The sequence below is a fragment of the Babylonia areolata genome, chromosome 1 (genome assembly GCF_041734735.1).
Source record: "Babylonia areolata isolate BAREFJ2019XMU chromosome 1, ASM4173473v1, whole genome shotgun sequence".
NCBI classification, from domain to species: Eukaryota; Metazoa; Mollusca; class Gastropoda; order Neogastropoda; family Buccinidae; genus Babylonia; species Babylonia areolata.
This window is the reverse complement of record NC_134876.1, coordinates 37271484-37293512: the sequence shown is the minus strand read 5'-3', so window position 1 is coordinate 37293512 and position 22029 is coordinate 37271484. Positions and strand designations below refer to the sequence as shown.

Genomic DNA, 22029 nt, shown 5'->3' with positions numbered 1-22029 from the left:
AAAAAAAGTATTGAGAAAGGAGATCTCGGTATGTTTGACTTAAAAACATTTATAAATGGATTAAAACTTAGTTGGATTCGAAAGCTTGGAAAAACCAGTCATAAATAGAAAAAAGATCCCTATGATTAATCAACTTGAACTGTATGGCTTCTTCTCTGAAGACCTTGTACTGTCCTGCCCTCCCTAGAGTTTCTTATCACAACAGCAAACAAAAAAAATATACAGAATTAAAGGGGGGGAAAAGTGTGTATATGGGTGGGTAGTGGGAGTGGGAGGGGGGTCCTTTAAAAGAAAAAACAAATTTTTAATGTTATGTGAGCCATGAAGGCTTAACCTCTCTTGTTCAAAGTGTGTGTGTGTGTGTGTGTGTGTGTGTGTCATTGTGATTCATTGGCTCAAATCTGCATCACTTTGTGATGTTTTGTTTTGAACAGGCTAATAAAATTGTGTCTGGTGTCTGTTGTGGGCCTGGTCTCTTTGTGCCATGATTTGGAATTGTGTGACCAGCAGAACATGAACCTGGTTTTTTGTGTAACTGTGTACCAAGTGGTATAAAAAAAAAGGGGGTTTCAAAAGAATTACTGCTTTACTGAATCAAAGAATATGAAGGTGAAAGGATAGAAAAGATCCACGCACAGACCAGGGATATAGAGGCCAGTCACAAAAAGGGTTTTCTATGGTTTTATTACAATATTATGAGAAATAAAGAAGAACAAATGATAAGAAGATGAGAAGACAGTGCAGTGGAATGTGAGGCATCTGATTGTGTGACGTTGAGCATGTATTCGAAAGCAACACTATGTGAAGACTGACCAGCCGGACGCTGAACGCATAACATGTTTCTTTTCAAATTTGAATTTAAATAGTGTTATGCCACCCAAGTTACCTCAACAGGTGAATGGTTGGTCACTGTCACTGTAGTAAAACTGTCATTCACTTCATGGCATGTGCTGTGAGTTGAACTATGGTTATTGTAGCCAACTGCTTGGCTACATTTGGGACAAAAATTCCATTAGCTTTTCAGTTTAGAGTTACATGACAACTCTCTTTTTCACTCTTGTATTAACTCTATGAAGACGTAGTTAAATAGTTCATGTAGTTTTACTGTGACGGGCAAATATTGGTATATTTAAAAAACTCAACACACTTTCACACAAAGACAAAGACATACACATTATATATCAACAGAAAGTTTATTATTTCTTCTTTTAACATTTTAAAACAGTTTTCTCATTAAATGCTGCAAAATATTTGTTTAACATTTTTTTAAAATTATGTCACTAAATACTAAAAAAACAAAAATAAATTGAAAAATAGGTAAACTGTACTCACCAGGCATGTTATATCCATCAGCTAATCCACAAAGCAGCATGTGATGATTTTTTCACACAGTAAGGTTCCCTGATTCTCATGAATCAGTTTGAAGTCAAATGTTGCACAACAAACTGTTAAAAAAAAGAAAAGAAAAAAAGATCAAAACACTGGAAAAACAGAAAATGCAAAACCATGCGAATCCATCACTTGAAAAAAAGAAGGAAAAAACCTATTTACACATTTCTGCTGCAGCTAGATTATTATTTGCTGTAGTCCTTGACTGTGTGGATCGCCTCAAAGCATGGAACAGCGCAGAGGGGCACTTTACACTGTTTGCACATGATTGTGGTGGCTTTTTTTTTGTTTTGCGTTTTTCACCTCTGCTCCTTGTGTTTTGTGTTTGGCGTAACACACCTTGCACTCTCTCTGTGTTTTCCTGGTCTACTGCTCCTTGGTGGGTGGAATGTTAGCAGGCCAGTGACTGCCTGGCCATAGTCTCCCCATGTCTGCTCCTGTGTCTGGCAGATCTCCTCCTCATGCATGTAAAGTGCTTTGAATTTCTGTAACAGACAATGCTGTCAAGAAAAAAAGAAGAAAAGCTTTTGCATGAAGAAAAAAAGAAGAAAAAAAGAAGAAAAGCTTTTGCATGTATTGCAAAAAATGGGCAAAAAAACAAATGCAAAATAAACATCAGTAATATTACACAGCATATACACGTGGATAATAATTCAGGAGTGACAGTATAAATAACACACATGCACAGACACGCTCACGCATAATACACTGACACACCCATTGCACAGATACACCCCCCCCCCACACACACACACACAATTTAGTAAGTGCACACACAGAAAATGATAATTTTACATTAGTCTATACAAATTATTCAACAAAAATTGTAGAAATCAACTTTATTTACACAAGAAATAAATTAGCAACAATATCAAATTGTAAACACACTCACCTCAACAGGAGTGGGTGTGTCTGGAAAGTCAGTGAGAATCCTGGGGTCCCAGTGAAAGGTGCAGCCAGTGTGAAGTTTGTCAGGTCTTTTATCTACTCATACAAGTACTCTTATTCCTCATCGTCAGTATCTACAGTCATCAAGTCATCTTGTCTTGCAGTATGGCCATCACTAGTGTCACTGTCGATTTCTGTCTCAGTGTCGTAGGGGTCAGTCAGCAAAGTTTCATCGTCACTTTCAAAATCATCATCTGGTACTAACTGAATGTCATCATCATCAGAAAAATCATCGGAGAATTTGTCACCAGTGTCTAGGAGGTCACGTTCAATGTCTAATCCTTCTTCTGTCACAATTTCGACAGCCTCACGCAAGGAGTATGTCCACTAGTCTGCCATGTTTGTTGCATAAGCATCTTGACCTCTGACTGGGTCAAGAAAATTCAAGAAAAAAGGCCTTTCATGCAGTTAACAGTCAACGGGAAATAACTCAATTTTTCCTAGACTGGTCCCTCAAGAAAGCCTGATTAGTTTCAGTTTCAGTAGCTCAAGGAGGCGTAACTGCGTTCAGACAAATCCATATACGCTACACCACATCTGCCAAGCAGATGCCTGACCAGCAGCATAACCCAACGCGCTTAGTCAGGCCTTGAGAAAAAAAAAGAAGAAAAAAAGATAAATACATAAAAAAAGAACTACTACTACTAATAATAATATGTATAAGGCACCAAAAAAAAAAAGAAAAAAAAAAGGACAGTCAACTATTCACCTTCACCTATCCCGTAGTCTTGTGGACCGTTCGGGCACCACAGATGATCTGGCAACCAGCATCCTCCAATCCTCTCGGTTTTCTGACCTCCTGACTGTATCGCTCAACCTCAAGCCCGTCCATTCTGGGATGTTGTCCTCCCATCTCTTCCTCTGTCTGCCTCTCCTTCTCCCCCCTTACACTGTGCCCTGCAGGAATGTCTTGGCAAGCCCTGATGATCTCGTGACATGGCCATACCATTTGAGCTTGCGTCTCTTGACCAAGGTCAACAGGTCTAAAGTCAACTATAAGCATACAAAAAACAAAGAAACAAAAAAACCCCAAAAAACTAACAAACTAACTAACTAATAATAATATAATTTAGAAAAATAAAGAAATAAAACAAATAAATAAAAAGACAATAATGATGATGAATAAGCAAATAAATGTAAAAAATGCAGACACACATTCACACATACACACACATATGCATAACAGATATGCACCAAACATGCAGTTTCACAGATATGAAAGCACAGTCAAATACACATAAACATACATGAGCCCCAACACACACACACAATGAAACATGATACTTTAAAGATAATCTCATGGAATCTTAAAGGTTTCAAAGAAACAATTGATGGTCAAAAGATAAGTAAATTAGAAGAAAAAAATGTTCTTGATGTTCTCTCAAAGTATGATATTTTTTTTTTTAGAGGAAACTCATCTGGATAGAGAGTCAGTAAATGATATACACTTACCAGACTTTGCACCCGGAATACACTATAGTCGACCAAAACATTTAAAAGCACAGAAAGCATCAGGGGGCATATCAATTTTCATTAAGAATGACATAAGAAAACTAGTTAAAATTTTACCACAAAACAATAGTGATATTGTTTGGTTAAAGATACGCGCCGAAGATAGAAACACATACATTGGCTGTCTATGCATACCACCATCGCACTCGTCATTTGGTAAAAATTACACAAACAGTATATGGGACAGAGTAGAATCTGACCTTGTCAGTTTATCAGCTCAAGGAAATGTAATCTTATGTGGAGACTTTAATGCCAGGAGTGGTATATTACCTGATTTCATCCAAATGGATGGAGATAACAATATGTATTCACTACCTGATGATTATGTGTTCCACCCTGTCACGTATAGATGCTCAATGGATCGCACTGTCCACAAGAATGGGAGAAAACTTAGTTCTATTTGTATAGACACCAACATATGCATTCTCAATGGCAGAACACTCGGAGATTTACAAGGTCGATATATGTGCTTTACACCGAAAGGAAGTAGTGTGGTTGATTACTTTCTCTGTTCGCAAAATATTTTACAAGATGTTATTGAAATGAAAGTTCATGATCTTACTCCCTATTCAGATCATTGCCCCTTGTCATTGAAGATCAATCATTCTATCCACAAAGAAATTGGCCATGTGTTACGAAATAAATTACAGATTTCTATAGAAGAAGGAATTAGTCATGTCAACAACCCCTTTCAGGATATTGCTTTTTCCTGGGATGAAAATTCCAAAATGAAACTTAGGATAATCCTAGCATCACCAGAAATGAAAAAACGATTAAAATATATTAATGATATTTTGAATACTCAACTTTCTAACAGTACCAGTACAAATTCTATGATAAATACAGTCATAGATGAATTCACACAAATATTGCAAGACGCAGCAAAAAAATGTCTTACATGCAGAATTAAAAAGTCTAGGAAGATAAGGCGACATAAAAAATGGTTTGACAAGGAATGTGTTGTACAACGCAAAGAATTGAAATCAATTCTAAATGCTTTAAACAGATACCCATTTAACAAAAATCTACATCAGAAATACTTTCATAAGAGAAACCTTTATAATAAAATCATTAAGAAAAAAAGGAGAATGTATAAATCAAAACTAGTTGACTCGCTCAACAAAGATCTAGCCTATGATCCAAATACATTGTGGAAAAAATTGAAACAGCTAAAAACAATGGAAACGCATCAAAACACACAATCCCTGTCAGTTAAAAGATGGATTACCCACTTACATGAACTTATTGGAAACAAAGTTGGTATAGATGATGAAAACCAAAATACCAGTGATAATGGGATGAAAAACGGTTTTAACAATGTGGATTGTAATAACACTTGTTTAGATAATGATATATCTGACACAGAAGTATTAAAAGCGTGCCAAAAATTGAAGAACAACAAATCACCGGGCATAGACGGTATCAGAAATGAGATAATTAAAGCTGTTTTACCGGACTTACTTCCTACAATTAAAACAGTACTTAATTACATTCTAAAAACTGGATGTTATCTGGATTTGTGGAAAAATGGGATATCTATCCCAATTCATAAAGAGGGAGATAAATCAAACCCAAATAACTACAGAGGAATAACTATCAATTGTTCTTTAAGCAATCTACTGTGTCTAATCCTCAACAGCAGATTAAATGATTATTTAGAATCAAACAATTTACTTGCAAAAGAACAAGCTGGATTTAGAAAAGGTTTTAGAACTACAGACCATATTTTTGTTTTGAAAAAAATTGTTGATTACACCATGAAAAATAGAACAGACAGATTATACGCATGTTTCGTGGATTTCAAAAAAGCGTTTGATAGCATTTCACATGCAGGTATGTTCACAAAACTTAAAAAAATCGGTATACGAGGTAGGTGCTTCAATTTAATAAAAAAGTTTGTATACAGACACAAAAGTCTGACCCGTTATGAAAATGGATTCTCCCCTTCAATCTATGTTCGAAGAGGAGTACTACAGGGAAATACACTGAGCCCCACGTTATTCAGTATATTTATAAATGATATTGTTGATTGGGTCCCAGATACCGATTCGCCAACAGTTAGTCATTCTCAAAACAAAAGTATCTCTTGTCTTTTATATGCTGATGACTTAGTATTACTTTCAAAATCTAAACATGGCCTACAGCTGAAACTAAACCAGTTACATTTATATTGTAAACAATGGGGTATTGAAATCAATAGAGGCAAAACAAAAGTTGTCATATTTTCGAGATCAGAACCACGAGCTCGAATGTTTTTTAAATGTGGAACAGAAGTTATAGAAACAACTGAACAATATAAATACCTGGGAATAATATTCCATAAATCAGGCAGTTTTGAAAAGGCTATGGAACATCTGGCAAAACAAGGTAATAAAGCTTCTCATATTCTTAAAAGATCTTTCAAGAATGAAAACATAAGCATACATATCATATCAAAATTATTTGATAGCCTCGTTTCACCAATACTAACGTATGGAGCAGAAATATGGTTCCTCACTTGTGAAAAAGCAGATGCTACTTTTACCTTTGACAAACTATATAACCATTGTCTCACGAACAAATTTCCTCATGAGCATGTTCATCTAAACTTTTTTAAACAAATACTGGGTGTCCACAAAAAAGCCACAAATTTAGCAATACTTGGTGAAATAGGTAAATACCCCTTAAGTTTAAAAGTGATTTGTCAAGTAATAAAATTTTGGTTTCACATAACACAGGCACGAGAAAATTCATATATCAAAATTGTGTATGATGATATGCTTACAGAGGAAACAAAACAGCGAACATGGATTAATTTCGTTGAAATTATATTACAGAATCTTGGTTTAGGACACGTTTGGAATAATCAGTCAACATTCAATATTCATAGACTTAGCCACGTTATAATGAATAAACTAGAATATGGATATGTTTTATTCTGGAAGAGAAACAAATCTGAAAATAAATCTAAACTACTATTCTATAATAAAGTTACTCGTGAATACAGAACCGAGCCTTATTTGCTTGAAGGATATCTTAATTATAATCAAAAACAATTGTTGTGCAAATTAAGAATATCCTGTCATGATTTAGCAATAGAAAAAGGCTGATATTTCAACATTCCAAAAGAAAGGAGACTATGTTTACAATGTCAAACAATAGAGGATGAATTTCATTTCTTGGATGACTGCGAATTATACAAAGAAATTAGAGTAGAATTCATACAAAAAATTCAAAATTACATTCCAAATATTATTAAACCCAGTCAGCTAATACTGGGACTATTTGGGAAATTTGTCAGTAACTGCTGTCAAAAACGCCGTAGCGTGCAAGAGTGATTCAATGTCTTGTTCAGCATTTATCTATTTTTGTTTTGCTTTTTCTTTTTTGTGCGTGGTTTCATGTAACTTTGCATGCGTGTCTTATAAACCTTGTTCAGGTTTAATTGACATTAAAATTGATTCTGATTCTGATTCACACACACACACACACACACACACACACGCATTACCCTGCACCCCCTCTACCCTCTCCACACTCATTTCTAGGCTACGTATCGCACACACAGAGGCACACTTACCTGTACAAGCGTACACACATACGCCCATATCCCCCAACCCCAACCCCACACACATATATACAGAGATATATATATGCACACCCGCATGTTCCAATATTCTGTTGCTCCCACAGTGTAGGCATGCATACACACATACCTCATCCTCTACGTTCCCCCCCCCCCGCACCCCCCATTGCACCCCCTCCCAGCTGGGTGTCCCGCAAGGGAGCATCCTGTCGCCGGCTCTTTTCAGCATCAAAATTAATGACATCGTTCAATCCGTTCAGAAAGGATCGGACAGCTCGCTGTTCATGGATGATTTTGCCTTATTTGCAACTGGCAGCACGTACGCCAGCATCCAGCAACGACTTCAGCTCTGCGTCAACAAGATCCAGTGTTGGGCAGAGGAGAATGGCTTCACATTTTCGTCCTCCAAAACTGAATGCATCCATTTTCATAATTTTCGCCAGTTCTATCCGGACCCTGAAATCCGTCTGGGAACATCCACCATCCCGGCGGTCAAGGAAGCCAGATTTTTAGGGGTCATCTTCGATCAGAAGCTGAACTTCCTCAGCCACATTAAACAGCTGAAAATATCTTGCCAAAAAGCCCTTAACATCATCCGAGTTGTGGCACACATGAACTGGGGTGCTGATAAGAGAACTCTCTTGCACCTCTACAGAGCCCTGGTCCGGTCCAAACTGGATTATGGAAGTGTGGTATACGGCTCGGCCAGACCGTCCTATCTGAAACTGTTGGACCCTGTACACCACCAAGGGCTCCGTCTCAGCTTAGGTGCTTTCCGCACCACCCCTGTGCACAGCCTGTACGCAGAGGCGGGGGAACCGCCTCTTTCCAACCGCAGACTGAAGCTGACCCTGAACTATTATCTGAAATTGTTCTCGGAACCTACAAACCCTGCTTACGACGCTGTATTCAACAACCCTTTCGATAAGAAAATTACAGACAACCCAAACTGCATACCTCCTCTCGGACTCCGCATTCAGCCGCACTTAGAAAAGGCCGATCTGGATGTCGGTGGCATCTCGGATTTCTCTAAGTTCCCTGACAGCCCTCCGTGGACCTTTACAACACCTGAGGTCCGATTCGATCTGGCCTTGTACCGTAAGGACACCACCAGTTCTCTGGCCTACAGAACCTACTTTTCAGAACTGTGCCACAAATTCCCCACTTTTCAAAGCATCTTCACTGACGGTTCCAAGTCAGAGGACGGAGTCGCCGCATCTGCGTTCTGTCCCGCCTTTCCTGACCGGCCCTCAACGGAACACATCCTGTCTGACAGCTCGGTGTACACCGCGGAACTGACCGCACTGGTTCTGGGGTTAAAAATGGTTCTCTCTTCGAAATAGAAGAGATTCATGATCTTTTCCGACTCCTTGTCAGCCCTGGAGGCGATCGCCTGCAGGAATATCACTCATCCCAAACTGCTGGAATTTTATGAAACTTTTACTCTCGCAACGAAGAAAGGATACGAGGTTGTGTTGGCCTGGGTTCCAGGACATGTTGGCATTCGTGGTAACGAAAGGGCGGACCTGCTGGCCAGGAACGCTGTAAAGAAAGAATTGTCCAGATCCTTTGTGCCATATACAGACATGAAGCGGAAGGTGAACACCTACGTTAAGGATCTATGGCAAGAGGAGTGGAACACCCAGATGGACAACAAGCTCTTCCAGATCCGTCCGGACCTAAAAGAGACCCTCCCTTCGGGGGTGAAGAACAGAAAGGAGTAGTCTGTGCTGTGCAGACTGCGCGCGGGGCACACTTTTTTTTTAACTCATTCTTACTTGTTGAAGGGGGAAGAGGCCCCTCGATGCATTCCCTGTGACGAGCCTCTCACCGTGAAACACGTGCTCCTTGATTGTTGGGATCTGCATGACGTTAGATGCAGACATTACACGGCGGTTTCTTTGAAGACTTTGTTTCGTGATGTCCCTCCGTGGGCGCTGATGGACTTCTTAAAAGAAGTGAACCTTTTTAACCAGATTTGAAGGTTTTAAACTATGGAAGTTTTTTTTTAACTTTGGAGTGGAAAGTTTGAAGTGGTGACTCGTTTTAATTGGTTGTTTTTTTATCGTTGTAGTAGTTATTGACGCGGCGATAGCCTTGAGATGGCCTTAGTGGTCGGCGAGGCTCTAAGCACCATAATTTCATTTCATTTCGTTGCACCCCCTCCTCTCCACACACTCATTTCTAGGCTACGTATCGCACACACAGAGGCACACTTACTTGTACAAGCGTACACACATACCCCCATATCCCCCACCCCCAACCCCACACACATATATACAGAGATATATATATGCACACCCGCACGTTCCAATATTCTGTTGCTCCCACAGTGTAGGCGTGCATACACACATACCTCATCCGCTACGTCCCCCCCCCCCCCCCCCCCCCACCCCCTCCCGCACCCCCTTCCCCCTACACACATACGCACGTGCACAGAACTCTCCTGACACTTGTGTACACTTACACCCTCGCGCATGCACAAACGCACACAAACACACAGACCCACACACACACACACACACACACAAGCACAGAGGCTGCCATTGATTGGCCGCAAGAGAGATGGGAAAAGATCTCTGATGCCAAGAACGTGGCGTCTAGTGTGTTGCTCAGTCTATTGTATTTAGAAAAGCCCACAGAAACTCTGTTCGGTTTTGAAGAAATTTGCGCAAGGTTGGTTTGGAAATGATGCCGATATTTGTTTGATTTGCAAAGCATCATGCTCTACCTTTCATGCTAGACTTATGGCTGCTCCCTCTCTCTGCCTTTATTTCTTTGAGGCAATCGATGGTGTGATGGCCTTGTACCTGTTCTTTTTTATATTCTTTGACTTTTCTGAGGATTTCTGATTTTCCTAGATGTAGGCCACTCGTCGTCGTTGTGTTACCAGCAAGTCTGTCAGCTCGCTCATTTCCCTAAGCACCTGCATGTCCCAGGCAGTATGACGATGTAAGTTTTTTAATCTGAAATTTGCGCATTGCCTTATGCCACTCTGGGCTTCCCATTCCATTTTCAATTTTCTGGATGAGGTTCATTGAGTCGGTTAGAATCATGGCATGTTGGTTTCCGGGCATATGAATAGACGATAGCTACTGGAGGGCATGTGTCACAGCTTCAACTTCCATTGTTAGGCTGGAAGGTTGTGACTTTGTAGGCAGCATTCTCTTCCCTCATTGTTTTTCCATTTTGTTTAGCAGTGAATCCCCAACCAGATTGGTCTTTGGTGACTGAGCCATCTGTGTATATGATGATGCCCACTTCTTTACTGTTTTCTTCTATGAGTAGCTTCACTTCCGTATCAGTTTTGCCCTCTGGCCATTCCCAACAGTGTCTTCCTAGAGTGGGTAAAATGGCTGTGTTGAATAGGTGGTTGTGGTTTTCAGGGTTTTTCTCCCATTCTTTTGTTTCTTTCAGGTCTTGTAGTCGGCATACTAGCTGGATTGTGCCTTCTGCTTGCCGCATCCATGATCTTCCTCGTCCTAGACGGCTGCCTTTTGGTTCTTTGACTGCGTCATGCAGTGGGTTTTGAGGGTTTTCTAATGCGCTGAAGTAGGTCTTAACCTGTTCTAACTTGTTTCTGACCTGCACTGAAGGAAGGTCAAGCAGGTATCGCATGGTTTCCGTGGGCGTGTCTTTTGTTGTTCCAAGGATCAGCCTTATAGCTTCATTTTGAACTCTTTCTAATTTTAGGAGGTTGCTTTGAGATGGTGTTGTTAGCCCAAGTCGGTAGTCGATCACACTGAGTACGAGTGATTGGTATAGCAGGAAGAGGTGGCGTTGTTCAGTACCTTTGGTTGCCATTGCCTTTAAGACTGAAAGGCCCTTTTTGCATTTGAGAACTGTATTTTCCGTATGTTTTCTGAAGGTCAGCATCCTGTCAAACTGTATTCCTAGGTAGTGTAGGCATTCAGTTTCCTTGATCTGAATCCTGTCGAATGACACAGGTGGTGGTGATTTGCTCGCGGTTCTGTTGTTGAGGGTGCACGGCAACATTTGGGCTTTCGCTGGATTGATGGAAGATCCTGTGTCTTTGCACTATTGAGCAATATTGTTTAGTTGTTTCTGGACAGCTTTAGTTCTTTCCTGAGCATCTTTCGAAGTTTTGAAGACCACAAGAGTAAGTACCCGAACTATTCCATTGTTGTTTAAGTCTGCAAAGGCCCTTCATGTAGATGTTGTAGAGGACAGGAGAGAGCGGAGAAACTTGTGGCAGTCCCATGGATAGTTTAGAAGGTGCAGACATCCAATCTCCAAGGCGTAGGATGACGGTTCTTTCCTGAAGCGCTGCTGCTATCTATCTTGTCAGTGCCAAACTTACTCCATACCTTAGTAGCAGCTCCATGAGGTGCGCAAACTGGACTTTATTGCAGGCATCTTCAAGGTCGATTGCTACTGCTAATGTTCTCCTTTTCTTTGAAATCCTTCATATACCTCATATGCAAAAGCAGCTGCATTTTCCCTTGTGGACTTGCCTGTTCTGTAACCACCTTGATTTGAAGGGAGAATGTGCCTGTGTTCAAGATCCCTTGCAAGTTTCCTGGCTATCATGCATTCCATGAGCTTTCCAGCAATGTTTTGCATGGTTAGGATTCGGTAGCTGCTTACCTGACGATGGTCCTTTCCTGGTTTTGGTATGGGTTTTAAGAAGCTGTGTGTCCAGTCAATACAGATTGAAAAGTTTGCTTCTGTCTTCTTCCGATAGCTCCTTGATGTCCGAGTAGCGAACTTTGTCTGGGCCAGGAGCCGATTCTTTCTTGCATTTGGCTATTGCTTCGTTTAGATCATCTATTGTCAGGTCATCATCGGGTCCAGTCTGTATAATGGTTTGGTTTAACTCCTCAACATATTTTTTTCATGTAAGTTTCTTTAATCACTCTGTTGTATGAAACGTTGAGCATCGCGGATCCTTTTTCTTCATTTGTCTTTTTTAAGCTTGGTTCCGTCGGTATCTAACATGTCTGGGGTTGTTGTTGTGCACGTTTTCCCTTCCATGCAACGATAAAATTGCCAGAACTCTGTCAGTGTTCTGTCATAACTGAGTGCCTTGCAAAACTGTTTCCACTTGTCATTTTTGGCCTCTTGAGCAATGACTTCAAGCTGTTTAGTTTTTTTCTTTCATTTTTGTTTCAATATCTTTGTCCGGAGAAGCTTTTGTTCTTTCTTTTTCCAAAGTTTGACAGCCGCATGTTTTTCTATCCAGGCTCTCACTGTGTCGGTATTCCATCATGGGGGCTGAATAGTTTGCATTCGGTTCGGTGCCATTCTTTTGTTTCTTCTGCGTCTTAGTTTTTCGATGATGGTTGACTCTTTGGATTTATACTGGAATGGATCACGCAGTTTCATACAGGGTTTATCTGATAGTTTCTGTAGACTGAAAACTACCGGGAGGTGGTCACTGCCTTGGTGTGGAAGCGTCTCTGCATTCATTCCTGCTCTGAATTTTGGAGATGTTAGAGCATTGTCGATCACACTGTCACTGTCCCCTTGTCTTGTTCCAAGGCGAGTTGGGGATGTGGTTGTTAATGGGCTAAGAAGAATTTCCCCTATCATTCCTTCAAGTGCGAGTCCTTGTGGGTTGGTGTTCCGCTGGTCCCATAACTTCGATCTGGCATTAAGGTCTCCACAGATAATGACTGAGTCTCCAAGTTCGTTCTCTATTTCATCTAAAAAGGCCCAATCCTCTTGTTGTGCGGGTTCCTGGGTGAACATAGGCATTGATGAGCACAATGCTTTTGTGAATTCTGTCAGGTTTTTCAAACACACACCCACTAGTTCACATGAGTTGCTACACCATTTCTCTAGATTTATGGTGGAAACTTTGTTTTTTAGGTTTTTGTTCAGTATGATTGCTACTCCTCGTCCTTCATTCCTTTGAAAGACTGTGAAATTCACAAACTGTATTGGTCTGTCTGCACTTGTCCTGGTCTCTTAGAGACATAAAATGTCAAAATGCCTGATTAGTTTCCCTTTAATTGAACACTGCTGAGTGTATGAAAAAAATTCTGCGATCCGTCAAATCCTACACTACGGCATGTCATTCTGAGCAGTTAAGACCTAACAAATTCAATTTTCTAAACATTGTTCCGGAAGTCTGATATTTTTCCATTTTCTGTTCTGTTCATTTCACTCTTTCTTTTTGACTCACTTGTGTAAACAAAGTGAGTCTATGTTTTAACCTGGTGTTCGGTTGTCTGTGTGTGTGTGTGTGTGTGTGTGTCTGTGTGTCCGTGGTAAACTTTAACATTGACATTTTCTCTGCAACTACTTTGTCAGTTGACACCAAATTTGGCATAAAAATAGGAAAAATCCAGTTCTTTCCAGTCATCTTGTTTAAAACAATATTGCGCTTCTGGGATTGGCACAAAAAAATAAAGAATGAAGCCTAATTATATGCAAACTGCATTTACTGTTATATTTATATTTTTTGTATTCTCTAAACTTGGCACTTTGATCCGATATTCTGACCCAACAGCTAGAGCAGTCATTATTATCATTTTTTGTTCAAACAGGAACTTCTTTTGCTAAGCATGGAATTTTTATTTATTTTGCAAACGTTTTGGTTCAGATAGTAAAAAGGGGAAATTACTCTGTAATGCTAGTGGAGTTAATTTGCTTTAAACTGATCTTTCTCATCTTAAACATTACATTTTGAAACAAGAGAGGCAAGGCCTTCAAGACTCACTTGTGATGCACTTTTTAAAAAAAATCCAAGCTTTTTATGTATTGAGTATAATTTCAAAATGTAATGTTTAAGATGAGAAAGATCAGTTTAAAGCAAACTAAGTTCCCCAGCAGAGTAACTTCCCTTGTTCTGCTATCTTCACCAAAACGTTTGCAATAAATAAAACTTCCATGCTTAGCAAAAGAAGTTCCTGTTTGAACAAAAAATGATAATAATGACAGATCCTTTGTTGGGTCGAATATCAGATCAAAGTGCCAAGTTTATAGAATACAAAAAATATAAATATAACAGTAAATGCATTATACTCAATACATAAAAACTTGGATTTTTTTTTTAAAAGTGTATCACAAGTGAGTCTTGAAGGCCTTGCCTTTCTTGTCTTTCTATGGTTTAGTTGGGAGGGCTTTGCCTTTTGTGAAAGTGATGTGTTACTGCTTTAATGTGTTATTCTGAAACTGGAAAATATCCCATTATTACATGACTGTTGTTTCTTGATTGTCCAGGCCTGTGATTTACACACCAGACAACACCCTGAGAAAACTCCATATGCTCAAACGATCTGCCACCTGTATTCATCTGTTCTGGGATCTGTTAATCAGGTGGAGTATTATGTATATATTTTTTCTGTTTTTCTTTTGTGTTGATTTCTGTGTTATATATATTATTCATTCATTAGTGTAGGAGAGCAATGATACAAAAACATGAACTAAAAAAAGCAAAAGAAATGAAAATGATTGAAACGTACACTGAAAATATTTGACTTTAACTTCTCGAAATGGGGCTTTGATGCATGCAGCCCCTTTTTAGCAATATGACATCATCATCAGTTATGTTTTTCTCTGTACTGTAAAAATCACCCCTACATAGTCATGTAGCATCTTGTTGGAAAGCTAGAAAATTTCTGTCGTTGATTTTAGTGAAGAAAAGTTTAGTCAAATGGTGAAGAAATGGTGCAAAAACGTGTATGCATTTGGCTTGCTCTGCTGCCATATGTAACTCTGCTGTTTGACAGAATTCCATTGAACTAGTGGTCTATTTCATTATTGTAGATCTGACAGACAATGCACTTCAGGAAGCACAGGCAGGTCAACAGTGCCCTCGGGGGGAAAATGAAGGACAAAAGAGTGGAAGTTTTTTGAAACTGTGACATTATTTTCCTCAAGGCCACCGATTTTTCCAGGCCCAAACAGCCCTGACGTGGAATCACAACCATTGACAGCATGGAGAAAATGGTGAAAAAAAAGATAATCCAAATGCAGCTATGACACTGAAACAAGGGTCTCAATGAGAGAAAGTGTGTTCTATAAATAAAATGTGTAAGTGCGGAAACGATAGGCGAAAGTAGAGTTTTGTCTTGAATAATGTCATGAAGGTGTAGTTTAAAGCAGTCAGCAATATGTTGTCAACCACATTCTGTCACCTGCCCTTGCATCTTTTCCCTCCCTCAACTTTGTGAAGTGTCGTTAAGGCACCACACAGAGAAACTGTTTACCAGATTCCTCCAAGTCTTTCAGGAACTGTTCACCACATTCCTTCAGGTCTGTTACTTATGTATCAAACTGGTTTCTGCAAATGCTTTTCCTGTCTATTCTGTAATGTGGGCAGTCTATTATTCTTTTCTGTGTTCTCCTCTGTCTCCCTCCCTGAACATTTCCTTGGCAGCAGACATCAAGGACTGATCCACAACCTGCCATTTCCCTGTGGATTGTGTCTGGAGAAACTGCCAGATGGCCTGAGACAACTCCCAATGGACAGAAAGAACATAATTCTGATGGCCTGGTGTTCATCAGCTCTTTTCTTCTGGAACTGGATCCTGTTTTATTGGACAGATAATCACTTGCAATTCTCTGTGGAAGGATTTATCTGCTGACCTATCATTTCACTCTATCGGTAGCTACTTTTATCAAACTGTATCTTCAACTTGCGAGAGCAAGTAGAAATTTGGGGGACATGTAGATCTTTTTTGACCCACTTGTGTAAACAAAGTGAGTCTGTGTTTTAACTTGGTGTACAGTTGTCTGTGTGTGTGTGTGTATGTGTGTGTCTGTGGTAAACTTTAACATTGTCGTTTTCACTGGAAATACTTTGTCTGACCCTACCAATATTGGCTTAAACATAGTATGAAAATCATCTCAGTCATACCAGTAAGTCTCCCGAATTAAACCGTATTTCCGAATTATTAACAGTTTATTTCGTTGAGATGTGTTCTGAAATCCGAAAATTCTAAAAACTGCTTTCCACTGAGTTTGGCCGACTAGAACATAGGTAAATTGTGTTCGAAGACAACATGACCTCATGTTTCTTGTTCACAATTGAAAGGAAAGAAACACAAATTCAGGACAGAACACTTAACAGTGATACTAACTACACCATTGACGTGTTTACTGCATATAAATATTCTGAAGACAACACTGAATTAACTGGAATGAACATAAAAGAAAAATTGAATAGATCGTTTCTTTCAGACCGTTGTAGACTAGTTTGTGCAGATCTAGAGATCTACCATGTGCTGCGATTTGCTTGAAGGAGATGGCAATGTCTCCTTAACCGCCCAAATAAAAGAATAATTGAAATAGAATAAAACACACAAAATTCTAAAATTTAAACGGCGTTATCACGTCAACTACCATCACATCTATTTATCGCACTTAGAAGAAAATGTCAACATTGCTTTAAGTTTTAAATTTGGTCATTTGACGTCAGATGTGCCGCAGCCTTTGGGATTAGTCTGCTTGCATTGGAACTGAACATGAGTGGTTCGAATCCACTCGCATGCCTTTTTTTTTTTTTTTCCTCCCAAGCTTATATATTAGTTAATACAGAGCACTTTTCAATGATTTTTTAAATCTCTTTCTTTTTTCCTCCTCATGATTCCTTTACTGGATAAAGTGCGAAACACAAGTGAGTCTTTACTTACGTGTCTCCATGTGAACTAAACCTTATTTGAGATTTTCGATCCGATACTAAATACACACAACGGGTGATTTCATTTTCATTCCTTTGATGCCCAGGGTCAACTGTCTGACCATTATTGGCATTTGGGGTTGCTAACCGGTGTAAAAAAAAAAGAAGAAAAAAAAGCAGGCTGGGGATTTAAATGTGTGCTGCCACCCTCTGCCTGAAAGTGGCAGAGGACTGGGCACAGACCACATCCTCAGGAAGCATGTTCCAGTCATGGAAATAACGATCGGAGTCTGCAGTCTGTTCTGCACACAATACGGGCAAAAGTACAGGAATGTGCCCTCCTCGCTCTTGATGGCTGGTGTTGCAGGAGGTCGCACTTTGCTTTCATGGCTCCCTCGGTGATCTTATAGAGAGCACACAGACGGGCAGATTTTCTGCGATGCTGGAGAGTCAGCCACTGCAAGAGCTCCATCATTTCAGAGACACTGGCCATCCTCTGGTATCGGTTCAGCACAAAATGAGCAGCTCTGTGCTCTACCACCTCAAGTCTGTCGATGTCACTCTGTGCTGTTGGATCCCAGACGGAGCTTGCATATTCCAGTATGGGTCTTATCAGTGACTTGTATGCCATTTCCTTGGTGGTAATAGGTGCTCTTTTGAAGTTACGTCTAAGGAAGCTGAGGTCATGTTGGCTGAAGTAATAATATTATCCATATGAATGTTAAATTTTGTATTGCTCTGGATGGTAACTCCTAGATATTTTGTGGAGGACACTATCATAAGAGGCTGTCTGTGCAGGGAGTAGGTTGAGACACTGGGGGAGCGCTTGTTGGTGCAGGTCAGGATTGCACATTTATCTGGATGAAACCTCATCTCCCACTCCTTCTCCCACCTCTCACCTCTCATGCTCAAGGAGATCTTCCTGCAGGGTGTCATGGTCTTCAGGGACGAGGATGAGCCTATAGATGATCGTATCATTGGCAAAGAAGCGTGTGCGCGACTGCACTCTACTTGGCAGATCGTTCATGTAGATCAGGAATAGGCACAGTCCCAATACCGATCCTTGAGGAACTCCTCATTGAACTGCCATGTAGGACGATCTCATTCCATCCACCACCACTGACTGCCGCCGATCCTGCAGGAAGCCGGCCACCCAGGAATTAATGGATGGTAGTCTATTGACAGTAATACTAGTCTGTTTATTGGTGTACTGTTTCTTTTATGACTGTACAATGCTTTGTACATGCTTGTGTTGGCAGTGTACTTGTGTTATATGAGGGGACACGTGTGTTTGAACTTGGGGTGGGATGGGTTCGTGCATGAGCATGTTTGTGTGTGTGTGTGTGTGTGTGTGTGTGTGTGTGTGTGTGTTTATATATGCGTGAAATGCAGCTGCGTGTTTCATTATTATGCTTTTCCTGCATGTATATGTTTTGTTTTCCCCCATTTTCAGATCTACTTTCTTTCTTTTTCATCTTTTTTTTTTCCAGAGGGCTTGAGGTGAAAGAAAAGCAAGAAAAAAAAAGCAGTTGTTACTTCTCAATTTACCATCTTGAAATTGATTTTGAATCCCCCCCCCGACCCCACCCTGCCCTACACACATATACACAAAAATTAATATTTTAACTTATTTGTTAAGCATGGTAAATTGATTTATCTATTATTATGACATATTTAAGTTCACTGTAAAGAAAATTGACTTTGCAGTCACCTTGGGCACGTTGTAACATGTTGCCATTTTCTCTGGATCTATGCAGACCAGCGTATGTTAGTTACTGAATTCAGTAAGCGGGTGCGAGAGAAAATACCGAGTCCACATTTCAAACAAATAAGTATTGGCTCTTTTTTGTTATGTTCAGTGTGATGTACAGTTCTATCCAGTACATTACAGTTTATTTCTTTGCAATTTTTTCCTTGGAATTTCTTCTTCTCTTGGACTACATGGAGAGTAAAGTGATTTAATAATCAGTTGTGTTGGGTTTGTGTTAATTTGAACAACATTTAGGGATGCCTGACAATGAACACAGCTGAAAAACAAAACAAAACAGTTTCTGTTCAGTATATAACCAAGTTTATATGATCAGCTAATGAAAATTGAAGTATTTTCACCCCAATGCAGCTCCTTCAACATGCCATGTATGCTAATTGGAATCTCCACATGACTGCTTGGCAGCCAATTTCAGCAGTGACCTGTTGCATGAAAGAGAGAACTGATTAGCAGGGAACATGCCTAATGTTAAACGAGCAATTTTGCTCTTTGGAGTTATATTTAAATTGAACACTTCCTCTCATTAAATGACAGTTTTGGTGTAATATACTGTATCCAGTCAAGATGATGCAAACTAGGCCTGACGGTTTGCTCTGTTTGGCCTAAGCTCATGGCGATCACAGGAGTAAGACACCCAGTCAAGTCCGTCCTGCTCTTGTCAATCAAATGTTGTAAACAGCTACAAGCAATGGCACATTCCTTTTGACAAGGCTCTTGACGCCATTATGCCAGGTTTTCTGCTCTGCCTCATCCAATGCTTTTTTGGTCTTTTAAGCCTTTCACTTCCGACTGTGGATATATCTGCAATTTAGGGGTAACTGCATTGTCAACAGTCCAGCCATTCATTTGCTCACGCATACCTCCTTTTCAAATGGTCACTGCATTGATGAGTGTTCAGAGTAATTCCTTGGCAAGTTTTGGCTTGATTTTGATGCTTTAAAAAAAAAAAAAATTATTTATTTTATTTTAGAGAGCAAAAAGCTGTTGAGCATGTCAACTTGGCTGCCAGAGCATACAGTACAGAAATAGTGGCTGGAATTTTGTTTGATTTTCTGCAGGTCAACAATAGCAACTACAAAAACGTGTTAGAAAACGAAAGTAGTGTCTTTGATCAACTACTGACACTAGACTACAAGTACAACACCATGTTGCTCGAACACATCGTTTACAACTGCCATCATCAGTTGCTATGTCTCCATGCTTCTTTCCCTTAGTTTACCACTTCCAGTATATACTTCCGGTATCAACATCGTAGTTGACGATTGACGATAATTAACAAACTCATCTCTCTTTATAAAAAGAAAGAAGATCTACTCAATGATTTTTCCATCTTCAAGTGCTTTCAGCAGCACTGTTGATGAAGCTCTTGATCTTGGTAACCTGGGTCAGGAGTTTGGCGTCTCTGCGGTCCTCAAGGGGCTGGAGCTCTGTGATGGTTTCAAGCTCCTGAATTGGTGTAGACCTCATGGCCCCTGTGATGATACCGGTAGCTTGATTCTGAACCTTTCTGATACGTTCAAAGTTGGACTTGGCCGTAGTGCCCCATGCAGTCATGCCATACTCCAGCACTGGCCTGACTCTACCAGTGTACAGCCTCGTGAGGGTTGTGTTATCCGCGCCCCATGTTGTTCCTGCAAGTCGTACTTTTGCTCTTGATTCTGCTTTCTCTGCTTGCTTCTTCCACGTCAGGCATTTGTCAAAAGTGACTCCCAGGTACGTGGGGTTGTTCTCAGCAAGCAGAGTTTGTCCATTGATGCGCAGGTTGGCCTTCCGTTCTTTGGGTGATAGGCTGAAAACAGTGTAAGTGGTCGTTTTGGCATTAATTGTCACCAGCCACTGTTTTGTCCACCTTAGGAGAACATTCAGCGCCTGCTGTAGTCTGTAGTTGGCAGTTGTGAGGTGTTCTTCTGAGCACCATAGGACAAGATCATCTGCATAGATGACTCCCTGGACTTTGTGTGGCATATCTTTGACAATGTTGTTGACAAAGATCCTCCCGAAACCTGGAGGGGGTCAGGCTGGTGTTCTCCTGACCCACTCCCGGGAGGGTCACTACCTTGTGGTGGTCGGGAGGCTCAGTGGCCAGTGATCGAGCGAGCTATGTCGGCGGGGGCATCAGTGCTTCTTGGGGTTTGGTGCTCTGATCCCAGGTCTTAATTGACAGCCTACATAGCCATCATAGCTGTCAGGGCTGAATAAGTGGTGGTTTTGTACTGATGCCCCTGATAGGGCTTCCATGCCGAACAGGTCGTGAGTGAGGCCCAAACTAAACGTGACCCACTGTCCCTTTCGCTGTTCTCTATTCTTCTTTTTACTGCCTCTTTTCTGTCCTCAGCTCCCCATCAAGCCTTCTTTTCCACATTCTTTTTTTCTCTGCGGCCTTCTTTAGGCCCGCCGTGTTGCCGTGGCGGCGCGACCTGTGATGGAGGGGAATGAGATCCTGGGGATTGAGAGAGCACGCTGCTCTCAACACATCCTTTGGCTCGGACCTCTCCTAAGACAGGCGGCACACATTGGCCCATGTGTGTCAATCGGCTACCCCTTCGTGGGGCTGGGTCAAGACTGGCAGTTTAGTGGCTGACGAAGGTAACCCCCGTAGTGCTCGGTTCTCTGTCCCCGGGGCTGGGCATGATCGGGGGGGAACACGTTGGAGCTGGACTGTTGGTCGTATATCCCTCCCGAAACCTGGAAGGGGTCAAGCTGGTGTTCCCTTGACCCTGGCCCCTAAGTTGGACCCCATGGTGGGTGGGTAAGGGAGGGATGAATTCAATTTTTTTTTCAACATGACTTCCAAAAAACTACACCCCCCTGGCTCGGGTAAAAGAAGAAGACAAGGAACGGATGACTCAGACTCCGATTCGGAGGTCGTTGAGACCTCTGGATTTTGGCCATCGTGGCTGGTGATGGAGGGCGCTGATGACCAACCCTGCGGCTTCACCCCCGCATCCAGAAGGGCTTTCGTCCTGGGGAGGGGCTGAAGTCATCAAGAGGCTGAGGAGCGGGGCATTTTTTTTCAGCCCGGGAATCCTAAAGGCGCACGTCTTCTCAAGGCGACCCCTTTCGGGATAGGGCGGTGAAAGGGTTTCCCTCACAAAGGCCCCAACTGCCAAAAAGGGGGGAACAGAGCCCGGGGTTGAAAGGTGTGTTGGGGCCGAGATCAAAAGGAGCTGTTTCCCCCAGGAGGACCGAAGGTTTCAGGGTGAGGGGAGGGAAGGGTCGGACAGAGTCCCCAAACCCAAAACTTTTCTTTCCCCTTTT

At 41.0% G+C, this 22029-nt stretch overlaps 1 protein-coding gene across 20 annotated transcripts in view; it reads left to right on the top strand.

The window, feature by feature from the left end:
• The window catches only part of LOC143282461 (tyrosine-protein phosphatase non-receptor type 13-like), a 590260-nt gene that overhangs the window by 94146 nt on the left and 474085 nt on the right, over positions 1-22029 (top strand). For all 20 annotated transcript variants that reach the window (XM_076588135.1, XM_076588121.1, XM_076588127.1 and 17 more), the window contains exon 6: positions 14603-14698. In XM_076588135.1, coding sequence (XP_076444250.1) covers positions 14603-14698 — 96 coding nt within the window. The remainder of the gene's footprint in view (positions 1-14602; positions 14699-22029) is intronic.